We start from the raw sequence: 22,471 nt of genomic DNA, 5'->3' as shown, positions 1-22,471 counted from the left end.
CTTTCCCGGGCTCCCCCCGCAGCGCTGAGCTCACGGCCGCTCCGTGGGGGGAAGTTCGGGTCTTGCTCAACCACCCCCTGCGGGACCCCGGGACTGCTCACGGCCAAGGGCCGATCCTGCTGAGCACCCCCCAGAAACATCAACCCCCAGAGGCAGGAGCTGGGGGGATTAGGGACCAGCCATCCCACAGCCCCACACACGGGGCAGCGGGTCCCTCCTGCACATCCCTCTGCCCCATATGCCCCTGCAAGCACAGTCCTGGGGTGCGTTGTGCTGGTGGCCCGACCCCCTCCTGTCCCAGAGCCAGGGCTGTAGGCTTGGGTACAACCATTTGTCTCCCCAGGCTTTGCACCTCCCAGCTCCGCACTCACTGCAAGCTCTGGGGGTGTCCCCCACCCTTTCACAGAGCACCCCAGCCACGAACCCTGCACCACAGCTCCATCCTGCACCCCATCCTGCAGCACTTGTCTCCACTACCGCTGACACAAAGAAACCCCAGCAGCTTCTCCCCATCTTCAAATTAATCCCAGCCAGACCCACCAGTGCTCCCAGTCCCAGGAGCACCTGCACTAGTTGGGCTTTAACCCCTTCCTTGCTGGGGGGGGGGCGTGTGTGTGTCAAAAAATAGCAAAGCCTCTGGGTAATGCATTTCGGAGCCTCTGCCCATCCTCACCTGCTCCCCAGCATGCGGGATAAATCCCTGGGTGCCCCCACTATGTGCTGGCACAAAGCACCTCTGTACAAAGCCCCCTGTGCAAACACAGCCTCCTTGTTTGGACTGGTAGGGGCATCTCCTCTGGCCTCCCAAAAATAATTAGTCTGCCTCGTTAGAAGAGCAAACAAACGAAGATGGGCTGGCAGGGAGGCCTCGCAGTGCTTGTTTCTGGGAGATTTGGCAGAGCACAATGGCAAAAGCAATCCCGTGGCACGTGAAAAGCCTAATCTGGGCTGTGAGCCCCCCTGCTCACCCAGCCAGCTGTGGGGGGGCTGCCAAGGGGCATCCCTCTTCCAGGCTGTGAGGCACAATTACAGGATATTAATATCAAGCTTCCTACGCAGCCGTTGCACGCCCAAAACGACTTGGAGGCTCTCGGGCTGCTGCATCGACAAGGGGGCTGGGAGGAGGTGAGGACGGCGCAGACGGGCACATCACAGATCACGGGTGCTTCGTTACTGTCATTAAGCTTTTATTTCCACTGTCACAAAGTTCCTGGGTTTTGTTTTGTTTTCGTTTGTTTTTTAAACTGTTTCGTTTGCTTGGTTTGCTCTTGAATTCATCTCAAGACAAGGCAGCAGGGCATGCAAGCCGAGACACCGGCACGGACGCACAAACAGGCTTCATCTTTACAAACAAGGCTCTTGGCTGGAGCTGCTGTTCCTCAGCTGGGGGCTCAGCTGCCCCCCAAGCAGGGGTTCTGCGGGAAACGTCACCCACCCCAGGACATGGCACCCACCCCAGGGCTGGCGGCCACAGGAGCAGAGAGAGAAGCGAAGCACACCTGTGCCGCTGAACAGTCGGGGCTGGCACCTGTAACTGAGACCCCAAAACTGCTGAGACCCACTTCTGCCCGGCCTGGTGAGATGCAGCTGGTACCCAGCACAAATGGGGTCTGTGGTGTCCCATAAGCAAACACCCCCTCCCACAAACCCAGCGGGGAGCACTCCCAGGGGCTGCCTGGTCTCATTACAAATCACAGCAATTAAAGAGCTGCTCCAGAGGGAAAAATACACTTCGCCTCTCTCTCGGGTCCTGGTTTGTGCCATAACGAGAGGGTGGGGGGAATCTGCCCCCAGAGCCTTCTCCCACATCCTCGCTCTCTGGGGACAACAGCTCAAGGCCCAGAGCTCAAGGACAGACGGTTACAAAGCAGCAAACAATCAGCACACAAACAGAAAAATGAAAAGAAAGGAAAGTACAGACACGGCATTTTAATGGGGCAACACCGACGGGGACAAATGAGAGGTGGAGGGGACATGCCGCAGTCACCGGGGCCGGACCCTCGCCTCTGCCTGGGTCCCCTCCCCATTGCCAGGGCTGCAGCTGCTTTACCTCAGACAGGCGTCAGGAACCCGCGTATGAACAGAAACAAATCAGGTCTTGTCAGCTGCTCACTTTTAATAATGACCAGGTGTATGAAGAAGATTGAAAATAATTATCCTCTGATGTAAACTCCGACCCCATGGTTCATGCCCCGCTCCCGGTGCTCTGTACATGCTTGAATCCAGCGGGTCCTGCCAAACCCTCCAGGTCACAGCTCAGCCAGGCCTTTCACTGATGGGGAAACTGAGGCACGAGGAGGTTAAGGCCAACATTTCCAAGCATGAGATGCTTCAAGCCTGATTTTCAGCAGTACCAAGAAGCTGCAGATCCTGGTGATGTTCAGGAGGAGACGGGGGCCCCCGGTGCTCCACAAAGGGAGGCCAGAAGCATCCAAGCCAGGGTTCCAAATCTGCAGGCAGGGCAGAATACTGTGGCCAAAATGATTTTCTCAGGGACACTCAACATTGCAAAGAGCAGGACAGGACAGAGCCCACACTCTGCAAAATAACTGCTTTCCTTTTTGCTCTTTTTTTTTTCCTAATGTGCAAATATTTAACAAGAGGGGAGAGAGGACAAAGCTCTATCCCTGAGCCTACCCACAGCAGGAGGAGACCAGGCTGGTGGCCACTGAATTTTGGTATTTCTGGGGTCTGAAGTTCTCCCAAAACAACACCGGTCCCTCACCCACCCGTGACAGCAGCAGCACATCCTTGCAGCGCTGCCTGCCCAGTGAGACATCAGCCAGCACCGATGGAGCTCGAAGTAGGTCCTCCGAAAATTAAAAGCCTTTCAGGGAAAAGTGTCAGAGCAAATGAGGTTTGCCTTTGCCTGGGAATTATGTCAAACATTGCAGGGTCCATCATTTATCAGCAGAGGCGATTACAGCAGTGTCACATTCATTGGGAACATCGATTGGCACCAGGAAGGGACTGGTCTGGCAGACAAGCATTAGAGAAGTTGGAGGCACTGCAAAGATCTATCCAAGAGAGTTGTGTTTCGGCCACAAAGCATCGAGGAAAAGGAGTTTCCATGGGAGGGAGCGAGGTGACATCCTCCAAAAGCCCCCAGCAACGAACCACTGGCACCCTGTGGGGCAGGAACCGCAGAAGAGGCAGAAATATTGCACATGGACATGATGTCAGTCTCCTTGGGGATAAGGAAGGGTGGGATTTTATGGCCATCAGAAAGTGCCACCAGCACACAGCCCCAAAAGTGCACAGCGTGGCTGCATGGCAAGGGACCAACCACCCAAGAGCCTGTGCCTGGCATGGGGGAGGATTCACCCCTGCTGGGGCGCCGTCTCACCTCCTGCATCACTGGACACCTGTGAGAACGTCCTCCACATCCAGCTGTGGAGACCGGCTGGGCTTGGCCACGGGAGCTGCAGGGACCGGTGATGCTGTGTCAGCCGTACCAGGATGGAGCGGGGAGTCCCCGGGGTGCTGGGGGAGCAGCACTGGTGTTACTGGGTCAGGAACAAACCACACTGGAGCAGGAGGGGTTCGTACCCCGGCTGGCATCAGGGGTCCCACGAGCATCTTGCACTTTGCTCCCACAGAGCTGCAAATCTCTCCTTCCCCAGGGCAGGGGTTGAGACGGATGGAAACAGAGCAGCAGCAGCACCCACATAAGCCTTGTCTTCCTGTGGAGATGTCAACCGTGTCCCACAACGGGTCCTGGTGGGGCTGAGCCCTGCTCGGGCACATCCTGGAGTGGTGGTGGGTGATGGAGAGGCTGTGTGGGCACCACTTGTGGCTGGGGATCCATTTCCAAGCCCCCTGCTCAGGTTTCCAGGCAGGTTTCCCCAGCCCTCCAACTCCCTTGGCGTGGGCACATGAGACTCCGCTTTGAGGTCGTGCTCTTGGTTTATACAGCAAAACCTCCCATGTCCTAAATGAGGGGCGAGGGGGGCAGGAGACACCCCGAGCTGCACGTCCCCCCTGTCCCAGTCAGGACAGTGGGGACAGAGCGAGTTGTCCCCATGGGCACCTCCTCTGCTTGCCCAGCCCCGCCAGCACAGCGCGAATTCACAGCCGCCCCCCTGGGGTACAAACAGACCTTCCCACCACTTGCAAACCACAAAATAGTAGAGGAATCTGCTTGAAAGCCAACTCAGCTCTTGGCTCCGTTAATACTGTTTCATGCACTGAGAAAATGAGCAAGATAGAAAAAGGAAATGAGGATGTTTTGGTGCCCAGCGGTTTCCTCGCCCCGCTCGGAGCCTGGGCTGAGCGAGCCCTCGCTGAGCTTGCAATGGGAACGGGGAACAGAAAAACGCAGGGGACAGGGGAAGAGGAAAAGAAGCTACAGCATCTCCTTAAAACAGCAGCCAGCCCATGGAACTCAGGATACAGGGGGTGGGAGGGGAGGCAGATTTTTGGCTTCATTATTATTGCGGGCTCCCAGTGCCCCGCAATAGTGTACGAGCATGTAAACCTTACATATCATCACCTAGGTGGTCAGACGCACACACATGAGAGACTAAACACGGCAGCAACATTTACAACAAATAAATAAGGATATCGATCGTCGAGATAGGCATATTAAAAAAAAAAAAGCCTCGCTTTTTTTCACCAAAGGAAAAAAAGAAATAAAAAGCACAATACTGTCTCACCAAAAAAAAATTTAAAAATAATATAATAATATATATCCCTAGTGAGCTGGGCCAGGTTGCCAGTGGCATCGCAGGTGATGCCAGGACCGGGTTCCCAGTCGCCATCGGTGCCTCGGCCCCCCGGCCGCCCCGCGCAGGCAGCACCCCGGGGTGCACGGCCCCCCGCTACCTTAGGGCTCCGTCCCCAGCTGACCGGCTCCTGGGAGAGGACCAGGCCGGCACCGGCGCATCCGCAGTCCCATCCAAAAACGTAGGGAAGGGGGAGCAAAGGGGGCGAGGAGGCTGGGGAGGGAGGGTTCTGCCTTCAGCGATGCTCGACCCGTTCCCCCGGCTCTGAAGTCTCGGGCGTTCGCTGCCGCTCAGACCGGGGTCTGTCACGGGTTTGGTTTTTTTTTTGGAAAAAGCAAAAGTTGGCAAATGGCAGCGGCTGGTTCAGAGTGCAGAGAGGGGCAGTGAGCTCGCGCTTCGAGGACATCCTTTGCTCGCGGAACAGAAAGGAAGGCCGAGAGGGACAGGCAAGCTTGGCGCGGCGGTGGTCGGATGGCACGGAGAGCATCTTCCCCCAGGCATCTGCAGGAGAAGGTGGGGAGAGGGAAAATCGGGTGAGAATGATGGGCAGAAAGCCCCTCGGCCATCTCGCGCAACACCCATGCAGCTGGAAGGGCAAAGCTGCAAACACCATGGAGATTTTGAATAGCTCAGAACTCCATTAGTGTTAAAAAACCCCACCAACACCCACAATCAGACACTGCCTGGACTGCAATGACCAAAATCGCCCCAAGAGACACCTCTGCATGGCCCCATGGGGCACTGTGAGGACCATGGGGTGCTCAGCCCAACTCCCCCGGGATGCTGCGAACCATAAGTGTCCCTGACACCCCCAAGCCAAACCCAGCCAGCTCCAGGGCATAATATAATTAGATATAATACAAACAAAACATTTAATATTATTTCTTTCCAGAGCATCCCCATGTCCCCAGCACACCAGCTGCCTCTTCTGCAGATGCATCTGCAGGCGAGAGCATGAGTTGTGCCACAGGCAGCTTCTCCTGCATCCATGTGGGCTGTGGTCCTGGGGTGCCCTGTGGGATTCGGGGAGGGGACAGGGAGAAACCCATTGGGATGGAAGCAACATCTCCCCACAGCTGTATTGCAGGGGGATGCCCACGCTTTGATGCTTTAGCAGAGGAAAACCAGCCACCCACCCCCGGGGAAGGTGGGAATGGCAGCAGGTGGGTGGAAGATGGGGCACCCCCGGGTCCCCCCATGCCGCACTCACCGCTGCTCGGCCCCGGGACTATACGAGCCCGTCGTAGAGGGAGAGCGCCTGCACGATGGAGGGGTCGGCCTTGGAGCCCTCCTGAAACTCCTGCAGCGTCAGCTTCCCGTCCGCGTTCTGCAAAACACGCCGGTCACAGCGCCGCTTCACCATGGAGGTGCCGAACACCCCGGGACTGAGCACCCCAGGACTGAGCATCCCGGGACCCAGCAGCACTCATTCCATCCCACACGGCCTCCCGAATCCCCACCATCACTGCAGCCTTGGTTTTCCCACCAAGCCACCCATGGCTGCAGTCAGGGAGCAGTGCCACCTCGGGGCAATGCCACCTTGGGGACCCTGCAATGGCTCCGGTGAGCCCGGAGGGATGCAGGGGTCTGCAGCGAGCCCAGTGGCAGCTGAGACCCTTTATTCGTGGGGGGAGGAGGCACCTGCCAGAGCTGAGATGTAGCAAGGGGGCCCACCACTGCCTCCTAAATCCCTCAGCCCCACGGAAAAGACCTCTCGAGCATCCTCACCTTGTCCATCATGGCAAAAATCCGATCCACCCGCTTTTCCGGTGTGTTCTCCTCCTCGGGAAGCTCCACTGTGTTTCCCTGCGGCAGCAGGACAGGACCCGGTCACACACCTGTCTGTGCCCTGCCTGGACAGGGACTCTGGGCGAGGACACGTGTTTTGCCCCCCAACACCCCACGCATCGGGACACGGCACAAAGGGCTGGCATTGGCACCAGAGCCATCCTCAGCGGCCAGATCTGGATCCTGCCCCAGCCACAACGACCACAACCCCCCACCCAAAAAGCCCGGGGAGGGAATCAGGGTCATTCCAGCATCCTTCCCACAGCACCCATGCTCCAGCCTAGCGGGGACCCCAGGGGCTGCTCTCCCCCGCATCCCCCCCCACTTACCACCATCTGATAAATCGCGTCCACAATGTCCAGCATCTCGTTCCTCGTGATGTACCCATCGTTGTCCAAGTCATACAGCTTAAACGCCCCTGCAAGCCAGAGCATCACCGAGGTGCTTGTGACCACAGCCCCCCCACCGGGCATGCACCCTATTGCCGTCCCTGTGCCACCCACGGCTCCTTCTCATGCTGGGGGCTGTGGGGCTGAGCCCACCACGCAGGGAGCACTTACACCTCAGCTTCTCGTCCAGCGTCCCCCGCGAGGTGACTGACAGCGCCTGGATGAACTCCGAAAACTCGATTCTCCCATCCTGGGGGGGTAATGAGGGGGTGAGGGTGCTGCTGGCACCCCCACCCCGCAAAGTCCCCCTTGCCCATGCTCTTAGGGGTATACCCAAAAAGGCGATGGGGAGGGAGAAGCGATGCACGTTCATCTCCAGCGGCAGGACGCAGCTGCTGTGCCCGGCCCACGGGCGAGCATCGTGGTGGGAGCGACTCGGGAGCGCGGGGGGGCTTTTGTCAGCAGCACCGACACACCGCGTTTCTCCTCTCTCGCTCGCCACTTCATCGCCTTTTCCCACGTGACTCCCATCGACTAAAATAAGCGCGGGGGCTTGCTCGCTACAGCTGCGCCGCTTCCATTTCACGCCCCAGGTAGCGCTGGAATATTTTGCTCCTCCAGCATCACGCAGCTGCATTGCTGAACCCATCCCACCATCGCCACACACGCGGCCCTGACCCCCCAGCCCGTGCCTCTGGCTCGCAGACTTACTTTGTTCTCGTCAAAGACGTTGAAAACAAAAGTGGCGAATTTGGTTGGGTCGCCAAAGGGGAAGAACTGCTTATAGATCTTCTGAAAGCCGGCGGCATCGAGCTGCCCGCTGGGACAGTCCTTGATAAAGCCCTTGTACCTGGGGAGGAAGGGCAGAGGGTGGGCACCGGGGGGTGTCCCCAGAACGCAGCCCCCACAAGCCCAGCGATCCCAGACCTGCCGACCCGCCCCAACCAGGCTCTGGCGAACAGTCCTGCAGCCACGGCCTGGGAAATCCACCAGCACCCAGGGCAGCTGAGGCTCCATGAGGGCGTTTTTTGCACAAGCCCAAGTGAAAGCTGCTCGGAGGAGTTGGGGGTCACTGCATCCTGGGGGGACACAGCGAGGCATCGCCTGCTCCGGTAGTGTGGCTGTGCTGAGGGGGGTGACCCTGTGCAGGGGGGTTATTTTAAAGGCATTTTCAATAGGAGCCTGGTTGAAACAGGCTCCTAAAACCCATTGGTGCTTTAAAAATCTCAAAGCCTTTGGTCCCAGCTCCAGGCTGGACCTGAATGCTGCAAAGTGCCACCCCAGAGGGTGCAGGGAAAGGGGCTCAATGGCTCCATGGGCACGGGGACCACATAGGGACCACGCAGGGTACGTGAGCATTATGCAATGTGTTGCCCAGATCTGTCAGGCACCCGCAGCAGCGGGCCGAGGGCTGGAGGAGGAGGAGGGGAAGGGGGTGGCGAGGTGGGAAACCGAAGTGCCGGTGACATCTTTTTCACGTTGCTGCGGCTGTGACTCACCGGGGGCGGTGGGGAGTGGGGGAAGGATGAGAGAAAGAGATAAAGAAAGCAAACCTTGACTGGTGGGATAGGAAGATGAAAGGGAAACGGTGGCTTTTCTAGGGCGTTGCGTTCAGCGGAGGGGATGCGGGGAGAGCGTGCTGCTGGCACGGCACCGCGGCCCCACCAGCCTCTGCGGGCCCTGCTACAAATGGATGGGGACACATTGGGACAGCACTGTCCCCTGCCAGCCAGAGCCATGGCCACCAGCTGACAGTCCCCATGTCCCCACTCCCCTCATCGACCAGAGTGGGGAGGGAGCAGGGAGGAGGGACCGTGCACCATCCCACCACACCAGAGCCAAGTCCCACCGTGCACCACACATGAGGTGCACAGAAAAAAAACCAAACAACTCTGTTTTCTAGTCTCCCAGAAAATGAGCTGATGCCTGCACCCCAAAACAGGTGCACCCCTTGCTCTGCACAGCCGCAGGGGTTGCTCAGCACCAGCAACTCCCACCCCCTTGCCCGCCAGCCCCGCACCCCCATGCCAGACACTCACCACTGCTGCACCTCCTTCTCCGTAACTGCGAGAGAAAATGGGAGAAAAGAGAAAAAGAAAAAGGAATGGAATTTAGCACTTTTGCAGCAATGACGGTGTGGTTTGCACTTCCCATCAGCCACTTCCCTGGGGGATGCCCCAGGGCTCGCTCCAGCACTGCTGTGTGGTACCCACAGGCAAATGTCGGCCTTCAAGGCACAGCCTGGGGGGCGATGGGGCTGGGGCTGCAAGTTTTGCTGCATCCCAGAACCGGGGAGCCCACTAAGATGCCAGGGGAGCACAGCATGAGCATCGCTGCAAGATGTTAAGGACCATGCCAGGGTCAGGCTGGTTCACACCTGAGGAGGATCCAGCTCTGCTCTCCCGCCTCCCCAGAGGCAAAACATCCCTGGACACATCTGCCAGAACATCTGCCTGGAGGCAGCTTGGGCAAGGCACTGGCTCCAACACAGTGAATGTGGGCACAGGCACAACCCCAGGGCTGGCATCCCCCCAGGCACCGAACTATGGGGAGAAACATCATCAAACCCATCCCAGCACCCCAGGAAGCTTCACCAGCTCCAGAGACACCCAAATCCTGACAAGTTAGAAAATGGCAAGTGTTGGCAACCCTGAATGTCCCCAGCCTGGGGACAACTGCTGCAATGGCAAATATCCTCAGCAGAGGAAAGGTTCTGATGGGATGTGAGATGCTGGGGAGTGACGGGGCAGGAGGCTGGCACCTGTCCCCATGTGTCCCACTGCAGGAGCCGTGCCCGGCCAGCATGTCAGCGGGGAAACCAGTGCCAGCAGGAGGGCGTGGAGGGGGGAACGGCCTCATTAGCCATTTCCTTTGCATCGTGCATCTAAATAATAATAAAAAAGCAATAGGTCTGAAATGCGCTGGGATAATGAGGCGGAGTGGAGATGTGTCAATGTGCAAACGCCTGATAAAAATAGAGACCCAAGACACATCAACAGATGCCAATTACCTTGGATGGCAAATAAAAGAAAGCAATTTTCCATCAGAAAGATTTATAAGGTGTCTGGCAGAAGGCGCGGGCCGCGGAAGGCGAGAGGCGGCAGCAGAGGGGCGGCGGGGGGGCACACACATCGGCCCCCGCCTCGCAGCCGAGTGCTGGTCCCGTGTCCCCCTGGGCAGGAATGGCTGTGCCAGAGGGCATCCCTGTGCATACGGGGTGTCCCTCCATCCCAGCTCGGGGAGAGCTGGGGGGACAGAGCCTGAAACGCCCCCAAGGCAGGCAAAGGGGGCAACAGCAGCAGCCTGGGGCTGTCCCCTGGGCAAATCACCTCTTGCTCGCTCTCTCGTTCAGCTGTGTTTCCCCCAATGTGCTATTTCAAGCTCAGGAGCTGCCTTTCAACTCCAGCAGGAAACAATTAAGAAATTTGTGCTTTTTTTAGTACAGGAGAAATGATGTTAACGACACGCTCGGGCTGGGGCGGGATGGAGCCGGCTCCCCTCATACCCGCGTGATGCTCCTGGGAGAGGCCTTTCCGATGGAGAGGACCACTCAGGCACTGCCCAAAAACCAGCACAGGGCTCCTGGGGTGGGAATTGGTAACGTGCATCCCCAGAATGGAGCCACGCAAAGCCCCATCCCTCCTCCAGCACACTGGTACCAGTGCCCGTTGTCCTGCCCCGGGTACGAGGGGCAGCTGCAGGGTTTGCAGGGTGGGAACACAGCCCTGTCCGCCAGCCCATGGTAAAACACCTGCCTCTGGGTGCGTCCCTCTGGTGCCACCAAATTTTCGCTCTCCCCAGGGCAGAGTGTTCCCAGGGCAGGGAATGACAGATGATGACTTTGCAGCTGCCACTTCCCAGCTGCTGTGGCCTCGCTGGGTGTGAACACTCCCATGGCACCGACGAGGGATGCTCTGAGGGACACTCGTGTGGTCCCTGCAGCAGGGACCTGCAGCCATGGAAACCTCGGGGACGTGCCACTCCCTGGCCAGGCTGAGCCACCCATCCAGGGCTGGGGACAGGGGACACGCACAGGGACAGGGCTGTCCCTCCGCTCCCCCTGACCCATTCCCTGCAGCTCCCCAGCGTGCAGAGCCCAGCCGAGCTCACCGAGCTCACACGGCAGGTGCTGCACTTCCCTCCCCCCGGCATCGATGCTGAGCTGATGCGAATCAGTTTGCAGTGACACAAACCCCAGCCAGGTTTGACCCCGAGTGCTCAAGGACAAGGGGATGACCCCCAGCAGCCCCATCACTGCATCCCACCGGAGCAGGGGCCATGGGTGGGCTCAGCTGCCGTGCCAGGCTCCCCAGGGACCCCCGCTCCCGCCGCCGCCATGGGGATGGATATAAATAGCGCACGTAGCAGCTCGTTAGCGGATGAAGCGTGCTCTGGGATCCTTGGGGATGATCGGTGCTAAATAAAGACAGGGTATTCACATTTGTTATGAACCGCAACGCTGTAAGAGGCACTGCCGAGCCGGGGAGCCCTGGCTACGCGCCGCAGACACCTTTCCCGTGTGTACAAGGCTGCACGGCAGCTCCTGCCAGCAGCATCTTTGTTTCCGCTGCTCTTAGCAAAGTGCGGGGAAACGCTGAGCACAGGGCTGGCAGCGCGGGCAGGAGCGGGCAGTGGGTGCAGGGAGCACGGGCAATCATCCCAGAGCAGCACCGGCCGGTCCATTCCTGCTCCTGTCTCAGCTGGAGGAGGGTTTTGGCCACGCGTCTCATGCCACACAGAGGGGCAGAGGCTGCCCCATGGGGCTGCGCTGTGAGCAGCCCCCAGCCCCCTCCTCCCAGCTATCGGTACCCAAAAAACCCTCAACCCTCTTCCCCCACGTTTCCATCACTCCCCAACAGCACAGGCAAGGACTGACAGCTCCATCACCACCCGCCCTTCGCATGCCCCCTCTCTTCCCACCACCCAGCTGCCACTGCAGCAAGAAACGGTTCTGGTTAATCAGTGCTCAAGCCTGTTAATTTGTGCTTACCAGGCAGGGAGGAGAGGAAGGACCTGGGACTGCAAATCCCCATCCATCGCTCTGCCCACGGGGAGCTCGGTGCTCGCTGGACCATGGCGGGGATGGGGTGGCACTAAGGAGTACACGAGGGGCATGCGGATCTGGAATGGCCTGGGGACTCCTGGCCACGGTGGGATACAGGAGGTGACACGATGCTCCAGCCCCACGGGGCTTTTTTTATGCTGCTGTCCCATCCCACAACCACCCCCTCCCCACTCTGTGCAAGGGCAGGGGTTGAGCCCCAGCCTCAGAGACAGATCCTGAGAAGGAGTGCGACACGCAACCTTGTCCTCACGTGCCACAGCACTGGGCTGTCCTCATGTGGGCTCAGGCTCCCAAAGGCTCAGCAAGCACCATTCCCATGCAGCAGCCAGCGGGGATTCTCCCCCGAAACCCTGGCACATCCCCCTCGCTCCAACCACTACAACAGCACCTTGCTCCCGCGGGGCCACGGTCACCCCCGTCTTATCAGGAAAACCGGGGTTAATTATTTCCAGGCACAGAGCAAGCGGTTCCCCAGCTGCTGCAGGGCATTCTTGCTCTGCCAGGCCATCAGGTGACTGGTCCAGCATCACCCACCAAGACATGGCCGTGGTGGTCCCACGGCATTTATTTCCCCACAGCCTCACCATGGCAGCTCCTTCCCGAGGTCCCCACATGTCCCCCACACATCCCAGTCCAGGGGACTCAGCATCCCACCCCTTGCTGGGGCTCCCCTCCAGGTTTGGTGCTGCCTAAACCTGCTGTGGGTGCTCCAAGCAGCACCCAGGTGAGGGCAAACTGGGCACCCACGTGTGTGCAGAGTGGGTGCTCAGGCGCGAATTAATGGGGCACGAATACATGTGCTAACTGTGCACCCACACCTGGGCTAGACGGGCACTCATGCAAAAATTAATTGGGTGATCATGCATGGATTAATTGGGAACTCATGCATAAATGATTTGGGTGCTTCTGAGTGAACCAATTGGGTGCTCATGCATGAACTACCCAGGTGCTCAGGCATGAATGGAAGGGCCACTCATGCATGAACCAGCTGGGTGCTCATGCATAAAGTTTTGGGCCATTCATGAATTTATCGGGTGCTCATGCAGGGACTAATTGAGCACTCACCCGTAAATTCACCGGCCACTCCTGCATGAACTAATTGGGCACTTCTGCGTAAATTAGAGTAATTAGTAGATAACACACTTGTGCATGCAACTAATTGCATGCTCAGGTGTGAATGGATCAGGTGCTCATGCAGAAATTAATTGGACACTCAGGCGCAAACTCATTTGGGGCACATGCACCAATTAATTGGGCACCCATGCATCAACCAACAGGGTGTTCACCAGCGTGCAATCCAGTGCAAATTAACAGGGCACTCATGCACAAATCAGCCAGGCGCTCATATGGAAATTAATTGTGCGCTCGTATGTGTATTAATTGTGTGCTCATGCGTGAACTTCGCGGGTGCTGATGCGGAAATGACGGGGGTGCTGATGCATGAGCTGATCAGCCCCTCATGCGTAAAACACCACGGAGCTCCGGGGTGAACCCCACGCACCCTGCAATTTGTGCCCAACACACTCCACCCCTCACCACTGCAAAACAGGCATTTAAGAGTTGTCTGCACATAAATCTGTTACAAACTCCACTCTCAACATCATCACAATGTTAATATTCACCTGTTATGAACTCCCTGCCGAGCGGGCGATGGGGCTCAGTAGCATGTTCACGCACCTGGATTTCAGTCCTTGCCCCTGGGACCCAGATTTGGGGGTCAGCACCAGGGCTGGAGCAAACACCCACCGCAGAATCAGCCCGCGGTCACCGCACACCAGCCCCGGGGCTCACAGCACAGCCTGCCCACGACATTTGCTTTTGCTCCCGGGGGTGACCTGCCGCAGCTTTCCCGACCCACATGCGCCCCATCTCCGCCCTGCGCACCCTGGCAGCGCCCAGTCCCTGCTCCCAGCCCCGTCACCCATGCGCCGGGGATGTCCCCACACGGGTACGTGTCCCCGCAGCATCTCATCGCAAAGGGACGTCGGAGCCTCCCCATGCGGGCACCACCACAGCCAGAGCTGCCTACCTGTCGGTGCAGGACATCCCCATCCCAGCTCGCCCATCTCCCCAACTTGCCCAATTTGGCTTCTTGCGCCATCAGACACAGACAACGGCGGCTCCGGGAGCCTCCGAGACGTTCAGAGCACAAGCCCGACGCTGTAATTGGTGTCATTTGTTACTGCTGAGATACAAAGCAACATGCGGAGTGAACTGCGTGTGCGTTTGGCACTCTTCTCGCCAGCGGTTGCCATTAATGGTCTGTCTTGCTCCCAGACTGGATAAACAGGTCCCTGAGCAGCTCTGTTCTCATCTCCCCCGGGGCTGGTACCAACAGGAAAGCCAATATGCAGTTAAAATCCTTTTAAGACTTTATTAAATATTTAAGGGCCCAACATTAGGCTCTGGAAATTGGGTTCAGGGAAAAAGCAGCAGTCGCTTTTTGCAGCAAAGGCAGCAGAGGAAGGGCAAAGGACAGCTGCCTTCGTTTGGGAATTCATGAATCAGACTGAAACACACCCACAGCAGGAGCCAGTGGCTGCGGCAGGTTTATCCTGGGCTGGATTTAATCCCGGCTTCCCCAGGAGCTGACGCAGCGATGCCCCAGGGCAGGGCAGAGCATCCCCGGTGCTGCCCCCGTGCCCTCGCCATGCCGGGGACAGCGATGTCCTGCTCCATCCCCGCTTTGGCCACAGGGATTTTGGCATCGCCTGGGGCTCCAAGGTGCTGCCCCCAACCCACAGAGCAATTCCTGTCCTGGGGAAGAGGAGAAAACTCCCCTGTGGACTCAGCGCAGGCAGGGGGAGGAAAGTCTCTCTGACTCAGGCATTGGAGCCGAGGGAAGGACAGGAGGAGGCTGCAGGACAAACCCTCGCTGGCAGCAGGGCCCCCTCTGCCCCCTCCCCGATGGGGCTGTGCCGGGGGCTGCCGAAGGTACCGAACACCTGCTCCTCTACGGGGGGCAACACAGACACCCAGGGCATCTCCACAGGGTCCAGCCATCCACGAGGAGATGCCGGAGAAACATGGGTGGGTGAAGCGCCGGCAGCCCTCTCCTTCTACGTAGAAACCAAAAAGGTGCCTTAGAGGGAGAACGAGGCGCAGGAGGTGGGGAGAGCAGCAGTGGTGATGGGAGCGACGCGGGCTGAGCATCCCCCGGCCAGCCCTGTCCCCGGGCACGGACCCCGCTCCCCGCACATCCAGCTCCCCAGGAGACCCAAGAGGACGAGGAGCGGAGGGATGAACAAAGCAACCCCACAAATGTCACCCAGATAACGGAACAAGCACGTCTGTGGGCTACTCCCTGAAGCAGCCGCTTCCTTTGATGCCTTCAGAGCTTCTTGTTTCACAGCCTTAATTATAGCGGCAGCAGCAAAGGTCAGGAGAGTGGTTAAGCAGATCCATTAACATGTCAGGGGATAAATGAAATGTGATTCTTCTGATGCTGGAGCAGCAGAAGGCAGGGACAGCTGCTCTGCTCTGCCGCAGAGGGAGCCCAAGGGGCCCTGGGTCACATCTTCCCCTTCCCAGCACTGCAAACACCTCCTGGGCACTGCACAGACACCCCAAAACTTGCTGTGCTCACACCTACCCATGGAGCGCCAGGCCCACGTGCACTTGGGGTGCCCAGACATGAGATTCGCTCGGAACAGGTTGGGGTCTCCCTGGGGAAGGGGCTGGAGATGGCTCCAGCCCACCAGAGCCAGCACATCAGGTCCCCAGGGAGCTCGCAGGGGACCTGCACCACTGCTGCCACCACCGCAGCTCTGGGTTACAGGCAGCTGCGGTAAAAACAGGCCCCAAACCAAACAAAAACAGGCCCCAAACCAAAACCAGACCCCAGGCATCCCTCCGGCACATCCTGCCCATCGCCCTTCCCCAGGGCACCCTGCCTGGCATGGGACGGCAGAGCCGCTCTGCGCTACATCCCCAGCACATCTCCAGGGTACTTGGGTATGTGCCATCCTCCTCCCCCCAGAAAATTCCCTTTTGAGCTCCTGCACATCCCATTACAGGCTGGGAGCACTCAGAGCGGGCAGGAATGCTCACCAGGTCAACCGGCCAGCAGCAGCCCAACCCCAAATTTACAGACCAAGCACAGCACCTCGGTGTCCATGACACCCACCCCTCTCCCATGGGGCTCCCACCATTCCTCTGCACGGGCAGCCCCAAAGTGGGTGTTTGTAGGGCCAAACGGAGCAAGCACAGGCAGTTGCCAGACCCTGCCTTTGGGGCTTTAAGTATTTCACCCATCATTTGCCATCAAGGGCTAACGGGTGCGGAACCACCTGGCCAGCCGATCCCCGCGTTCTGCCGGATGAGCAACAGGAGGGATTTCAACACAAACCAACCTGGCAGAGAAACCCAGCGCCCGGGGCCAAGCACTCAGGAGGCTAAAAATAAACCAGCAGCGGGGAGCCACCGCGGTCCCTCCTGTGCCCCTGCCCACCACCCAAACCAGCACATTTCCCGGCACCGGCGTGCCATGGCGGAGCAAACCCCAGCCAGTGCACCCAGCAAGGAACCGACCCATTTTCCTGCCTTAAAACTGCTGCAATCGGTGAATTTTCTTTCCTTTCCCGCATAATTCAACCCACCACCGCGCACCCCTGTAACTACAAATCAATATGTTTATAGTTTGTTCTTAAACTAATGCCCATTAATTCAGTGCATTACTGTCGAGCAACAGAGCCAATTTTGCGGCTTATTGTAAAAGAGCAGAAAATGATGATGCCAGAGTGAGCTGAAAATCCACAAAATAGATCCCAGTGGGTGGGATGCAGTTCTTGGGAAAAGAGCATCTTCCTCTCCGCACGCCCACTCTGCAGCCCGGGCCTCCCAGCGCCACGGGCATCGCTTTGGCAGCCTCGCCGCGGCTCCCACGCCTTCACCGGAGCTTCACCGTGGCCTCCAGAGCACCGGGATCATCACCCCGACCCTGTGCCCGATCCCAGCGGTGATGCTGCTGCACCTGCATGGCTGCAAGCGTGCCCGACCGCAGGGCTACTGCAGCCGGCAATAAAATAATACAGTTTTAGTAGTTCCAGACCTGGGAAATAGTTATGAAAAGTGAACCCTGGAATCCAATTCACCCCAAAATGACTTAAAAAATGAGCTCTTGTGAAACAACCTCAAAACTTTAAGCCTGTTTCGTGATTTTAAGGGTTGCTGACGCCGCGGCTGGGCTGGCCCGGGAGCGCTGCTGTGGGTTGGGATACTCAGCACCGCGCTTCCCTCCAAGTTTCTCTAAAGGAGCCCACGTCGAGTGATTTGCACCCACGACACATATTCTGCACCCGCACACGTGCACTTTACACAACATTATCCGGGCTGCAGGGAGCAGCGATACTCCAGGACCTTCACAAATCTCCAGCTCAGCAGAATGCTTTGACCACAACCCCGCAAGGCTCTTAAATGCAATCCCAAATCCCAGCACGGCCATAAGCCCCAAGCACCTGGCCCAAGTTAAGCCCAGGCTTAAATCCCCACCAAAGAGAGGCTGGCAGACACAATCCAGGATGGTGGTTCCTTCAAGTCTTGGGCATTATCACCTCCTGGGACAAAACAGCATCTCCAAGCTACCTCAACAAGGCATCAGAAAGATTAATAAATTAATGATTATAAGGCACTTTTGGATGAAAGGCACTATGGAAGTACAAAGAATTACATAATTTATTATTCATTATTATCATCACCGCTCAGCGTTGGCTTCTCCTGTACGCTCCTACGCAGCCCCAGCCTGGCCTGTGCACACAGGTGAGGTTGGCACTGCCAGGTATTCCTGGGCACTCGGGTGCCTGGAGATGCGGAAAGGCCCACGGTGATGGGTCCAAACCAACAGGACTTGGGCAGCCGGTGCTTTGAAGGAGCCCTCAGACGTCCTTCTGCGTCTTCAGGTGTCCAAGTGCCATTAAAATCTGGCCCCTGGCACTGTAAGTCAGGAGTGGAGTGGGAAGAGGAGCCAGCAGACGAGGTTTCCAGGCTCCTGCCCTTCCGTGGCCGGTTCCCAGCAGGACCCAGGACAACTTGCTCTGAATAACTGCAGGAAAATAATGCTTGCATCTCATGGAGGCTGCTGACGGCAACCCTGCTACCAAAGAATGGCTGGAGATGCCAGAAATAGGAGATGGAGAGACGAGAGGGGACAGGGGACAGTGGCCAGGGGATGCAATAAGCCACCAAGCATTAGAAGAGCATCGAGGGGACGTGACACAGGCTGTGTGTCCTCTGTAGTCCCACAGATGTGATAAATCTGCAGAAAAGACACATGGGGCAGGGAGAGAGGCTGAAATCTCCCCATCCCACCGATCCTGCAGAACCAAGAAGGGGATTTTTGTTATTTGCTTCGTTTTGTCTGGAAATCACACGAACAGAAAATGTCGTAGTGGAAGTAAATCCCATTGTGGGAGGAACCTTTCATGTAGCGCAGCCACAGCTCTCACCGCCCTGGGAACCTCCCTGGGACAAAAGCAGGTCCCCATCATTAGCTGCCAGTTACAGGCTCCCAGAGACATCTGGCCAGATGTGCTGTAACAGCAGCAGAAGCAGCACCATGCACCAAGCAGGCCCAGCTGGCAGGAAGGGCACCACGTACCAGGGATGCTCTTCAAAGGGTGGTCATGGCTGGTCTGCCAGGAAGATGCTGAAACACCACAGTGCTGTGGAGTAAAACCTCCCCGGCGCAGACCAGAAATCATTGAGAATGCCATGGATTCGCGGGTACAACTGTCCCCTGCTCCAGCTGGTCCGTAGCCACTGTGCTCGGTGCAACCCTGCACTCCTACCCGCATCCCCTCTGCCCGGATTCCCCCAAATCCAGAAGGAAATGAATCTTTCCAATCTCCCAGGGTCTGAAGATAAATCAGAGGCTCTCAGACATGCCTGCGAGGGCCCTGTGAAGCGCTTTGCCAGACAAGGGAACGCGCGCTCGCCTTGACAGCTGCAGAAAAGGGGCAGAAACACTCAGCAGAAGTAATTAATCCTGGAGAAGAGAGGCACAACGAGCAGAGATCAACAAACAGAGCCTGGTATTAACGACGGCTCTCCCTGACAGGTACGGCGCTGCCGGGGCACGTTGGGATGCTGCAGCGGGCTCCGGCCACGCCAAGGGCCACGTGCTGCCCCACGGCACGGCTGCCTGGGCACACAGGTCCAGTCCACTTCAATAAAGAGGCAGCGGGAGGCCTGGAGTGGGCAGGGAAAACCCCAGGCAGGCCAGGAACTCATTGAGGGAGCCATCAGAGAACTGGAGTCTTTCCTTGGGGGGGTGTGGTGGGAAGGTGAGGGCGCCCAAGAGAGAGGAGCAGAAAGTTGGGAATAAAGTGATCCAAAAGGCAATGACCCCCTGCTGGCCTCATTGAGCAAATGAGACATCCCTGCTCTCGCAGGTGATGGTTTCACCAGCGCTGTGTTTGTTTGGCATCAGTTGCCTGTAGAACACAGGACATCGCTGCCCATCTGCCCCACTGGGGTTAACACCTTCCCCATGCAGCGAGGAGCCCCCTGGGGTGCAGAACGCCCAGCACACAGATCACCAGCAGACCAGGCTGTGCCAGGACCGGCTCTGCCCAAATCCCTCTCCATCAGACATCGGATCATCACGGTGGGCGCAAACCAAGCAGGCAACCGCAGCACGGCAATAACCGTACCCGTCCCAGCACGGCTGCACCGCCGTGGGTCACAGCTGCAGCGAGGACACCAAAACCCAGGCTCAGCTCCAGCCAGGGTCTGTGCCCAGCCTGCACTGCCACATTCGCACCATTTCTTCTCCCCGAGCCCCTTCAAGGAAGCCCAGCCCGGGTACCCCAACCTCTCCTACCACCACTGAGAGTTTGGTTATGCAGACATGCTCCCCGCAACCTGCCTGTGCCACAATGAGAGAGCAAACCCCGCGTGTAGGGTTGTGCAATGCACCAGTGTTGCCTCTTCTCCGTATGGGAGAACTTGCTGCATCCTAATCTATTGCCTTTTTGGGTAAGCACTGCCGTGGGACTGCAGCAATGACAGCGGGGAGAGCTCGCAGGTCTGCTACACGTTCGCAGTTCTCTGAGGCAAAGGGGGAATATCTTGGACCTGGGAGCAGAGAGGTAAACTTGAACCACCAAAGCCTTTGTTTCCTTTGTGCATCTTTCAGAAAAAACAAAACAAAACAAACTGATTTTGCTAAAATTGGATGGCTCAGGCATTAGTCACGTTAATAAGATTACAGTGGAGGTTCAAGGGGAAGGCAAATCACTTAGAAAATCAGGTTATTAAACCAATACTGAGATACTAATACAAAAATATGAAAGTCACTGATGTCAGAATCTTCTCTCCGCTTCAGAGGATAATAACAAAGGAAACCCCTCCAACTAACGCACCCAAACTTCAAAAACCACCCAGACGGTTTGGCTCCCCATTTAGGGAGAAGCTGCCTGGTGAGGGGAGGACACCACGGCCGGTCCCTGGGTACCCGCCCGGCGGTGACACCCCAGGGCCAGACAGGGGAAGGATGCTCGGAGCAGGACGGGGGGTCAGCAAAGGACGGCGCATCGCTCCGGGTGGGCGGGATGCGGCCCTTGTCCCACGGTTACCGGAGCCTTAGAAACAGGCCACGGAGAATTGCTTTTATAAGAAAACAGAGCGTTTCTCCGGCTTGCTACCCTTCTCCTTGTCTCTGCTGCCTTGTGGGTTTTCTTCATCCTCCCCGGCTAATCTCGGAATTCTTGCAACAAAGCCCGGCCGAGCCTGCGCCCTCCCCCGGGGCTCGGCCCCGCCGCTGCCCGCACAAATCTCAGCTCTGCGCTGCGACCGCGGGGACGAGCCGGGGGAAGAGGCCGGAGCCGGCACCGCGGACCCCAGCAACCCCCCCAACGACGGCCCCACCGCCTCCCCACAACCGCCGAGCCCCTCCGGCAGCATCCCCGTGGCTCGGCCCCCCCATGCCCCCCTCGTTTACTCACAGTACGTTTTCCTGGTCAGCTCCTCCACAACTTCAGGCTTTAACTTGCTGTTGGATTTCCCCATGGTGGCCGGCAGCGCCGTCAGCCCCGGCAGAGCCGCCTCCCGGCCTCACTGCGGGGGCATGGAGGGGCGGGGGGGGCCTCGGTGGCAGCTCCCGGCCGGGCTACATCCCGCGGAGGGGACGGGCAGCGAGGCCGGGAGGGGAGCGGGGGGGTGGGTGTCTTTGTTGCCGGGGTTTGGCCGCAAAGGCGAGCGGCGAGGCCGCCCCGTGTGCGCGATCGTGTGTGTGCGTGGCCCTGGTTACACGCAGCCTCCCCGCCCTCCGCCGCCAGGCGCGGAGCGGCCGCGGGCGCGCTGCGGGGGCGCGGAGGGGCGGTGAGGGGCGGGTTGGGGCGGTGCGCCCCGCCCCGCGCTGCGGGATGGAGCCGAGGGAGGGGGGGCTTCGGTACGGCCCCACCGCCCCAAACCGCGGGGTCCCCGGGTGGGGAGGGGGATCCCAGACCGCCCCCACCTCCTCCGGAGCCGCCGCGCAGGGATCGGCGGGGAAAACCCGGGGAAAATGTCGGGCGGTGGGAAAGGGGGAAAAGGGGGTGATGCTCAGCCGGGGTTTTGCCAGTCCCCCCCGTCGCTGGAGATCCTGGTCCTGGCTGGAAGGTTGATGGGCAGTGGGAGGATGGGGAGCGAGGGGAGGTCAAGAGCTGGGGTGACCTTGGTGGGACGCCCACACCCTCAATGGTAGAAGCATCGTCCACCTCCTGGGTGCCCCCAGCTGAAGGCAGGTCCCTGCCTCTCACCCCAGGATCCTCAGGACTCTTGTGAGCCTTCAATCATTCTGCAGCATGCACACAGAGACCAAGCTCAACCCCTTCAAAAACCCCACGGATTACACCCACGGCGGGTTTGCGGCACAGCCAGGAAACCATGCCGGCGCTAAAAGCAGTGGCACTCAGCTCGTTCCCACCTCAAAACCACGCAGGGCTTTATGCAAAAGCTCTCTGTGCATGTGTGCACACATTCATTAGCTGTAGTGATGCACGCGATAAACACGGTTTTCTTCCCACCTATGATGCAACGAAGGCCTCGCCGGAGCTGCCCAGGCACGCCTGGACCTTTGTGGTAGCAACCAAGGAGGGAACAAAACAATCTGTGCTGGGATATAGTAAAACCTGTCTGCAAGGCTGCAGAAAGCCCAGCACAAAACACACGGGGCTATTTGCAAAGGAGACAAGAAGCACAGCTGGTAACAACACTGGTCCCTGCACCTTTTTTTTACCAGCCAGGTTGCCTGACACTCACCCCTCCAGGGATACACTCCCCAGGTAGATGTTTCTGAAATGCATAGTCCTCCATCACCCAGCCTTTTGCAAACAAGCTCATTAAGGCAGAAGAGTAAAAAAACACCATCACCACGTCCCAGCTGGGGCACCCAGCAGCAGCGAACCCAGGGGACGAGCAGGAGGAACAGCACCGAGCAACGGGGGATTCGCAGCACACGACCATGAGAACCCTGCAAGGCTCCTGTTTTCCCTCCAGCATTGCATCCCTCGCAGCCACCACCAATA

General features: G+C 58.3%; 1 protein-coding gene across 1 annotated transcript; it reads right to left on the bottom strand.

Annotated features, from left to right (window-relative positions):
* Positions 1-1,166: 1,166 nt before the first annotated feature.
* Positions 1,167-21,278, bottom strand: NCS1 (neuronal calcium sensor 1). Its single transcript, XM_065853937.2, has 8 exons — positions 20,909-21,278; positions 8,941-8,965; positions 7,613-7,751; positions 7,073-7,151; positions 6,842-6,930; positions 6,453-6,530; positions 5,935-6,051; positions 1,167-5,225 (listed from the first exon to the last, which is right to left on the bottom strand). Exons 1-7 carry the CDS (start codon positions 20,970-20,972, stop codon positions 5,953-5,955), a joined length of 573 nt encoding a protein of 190 aa, XP_065710009.1. The 5' UTR covers positions 20,973-21,278; the 3' UTR covers positions 1,167-5,225; positions 5,935-5,952.
* Positions 21,279-22,471: the final 1,193 nt, after the last annotated feature.

Source organism: Patagioenas fasciata, chromosome 20 (assembly GCF_037038585.1).
Source record: "Patagioenas fasciata isolate bPatFas1 chromosome 20, bPatFas1.hap1, whole genome shotgun sequence".
NCBI lineage: Eukaryota > Metazoa > Chordata > Aves > Columbiformes > Columbidae > Patagioenas > Patagioenas fasciata.
Note: the sequence above shows the minus strand (reverse complement) of the source record. Positions and strands in the feature narration are given on the sequence as shown.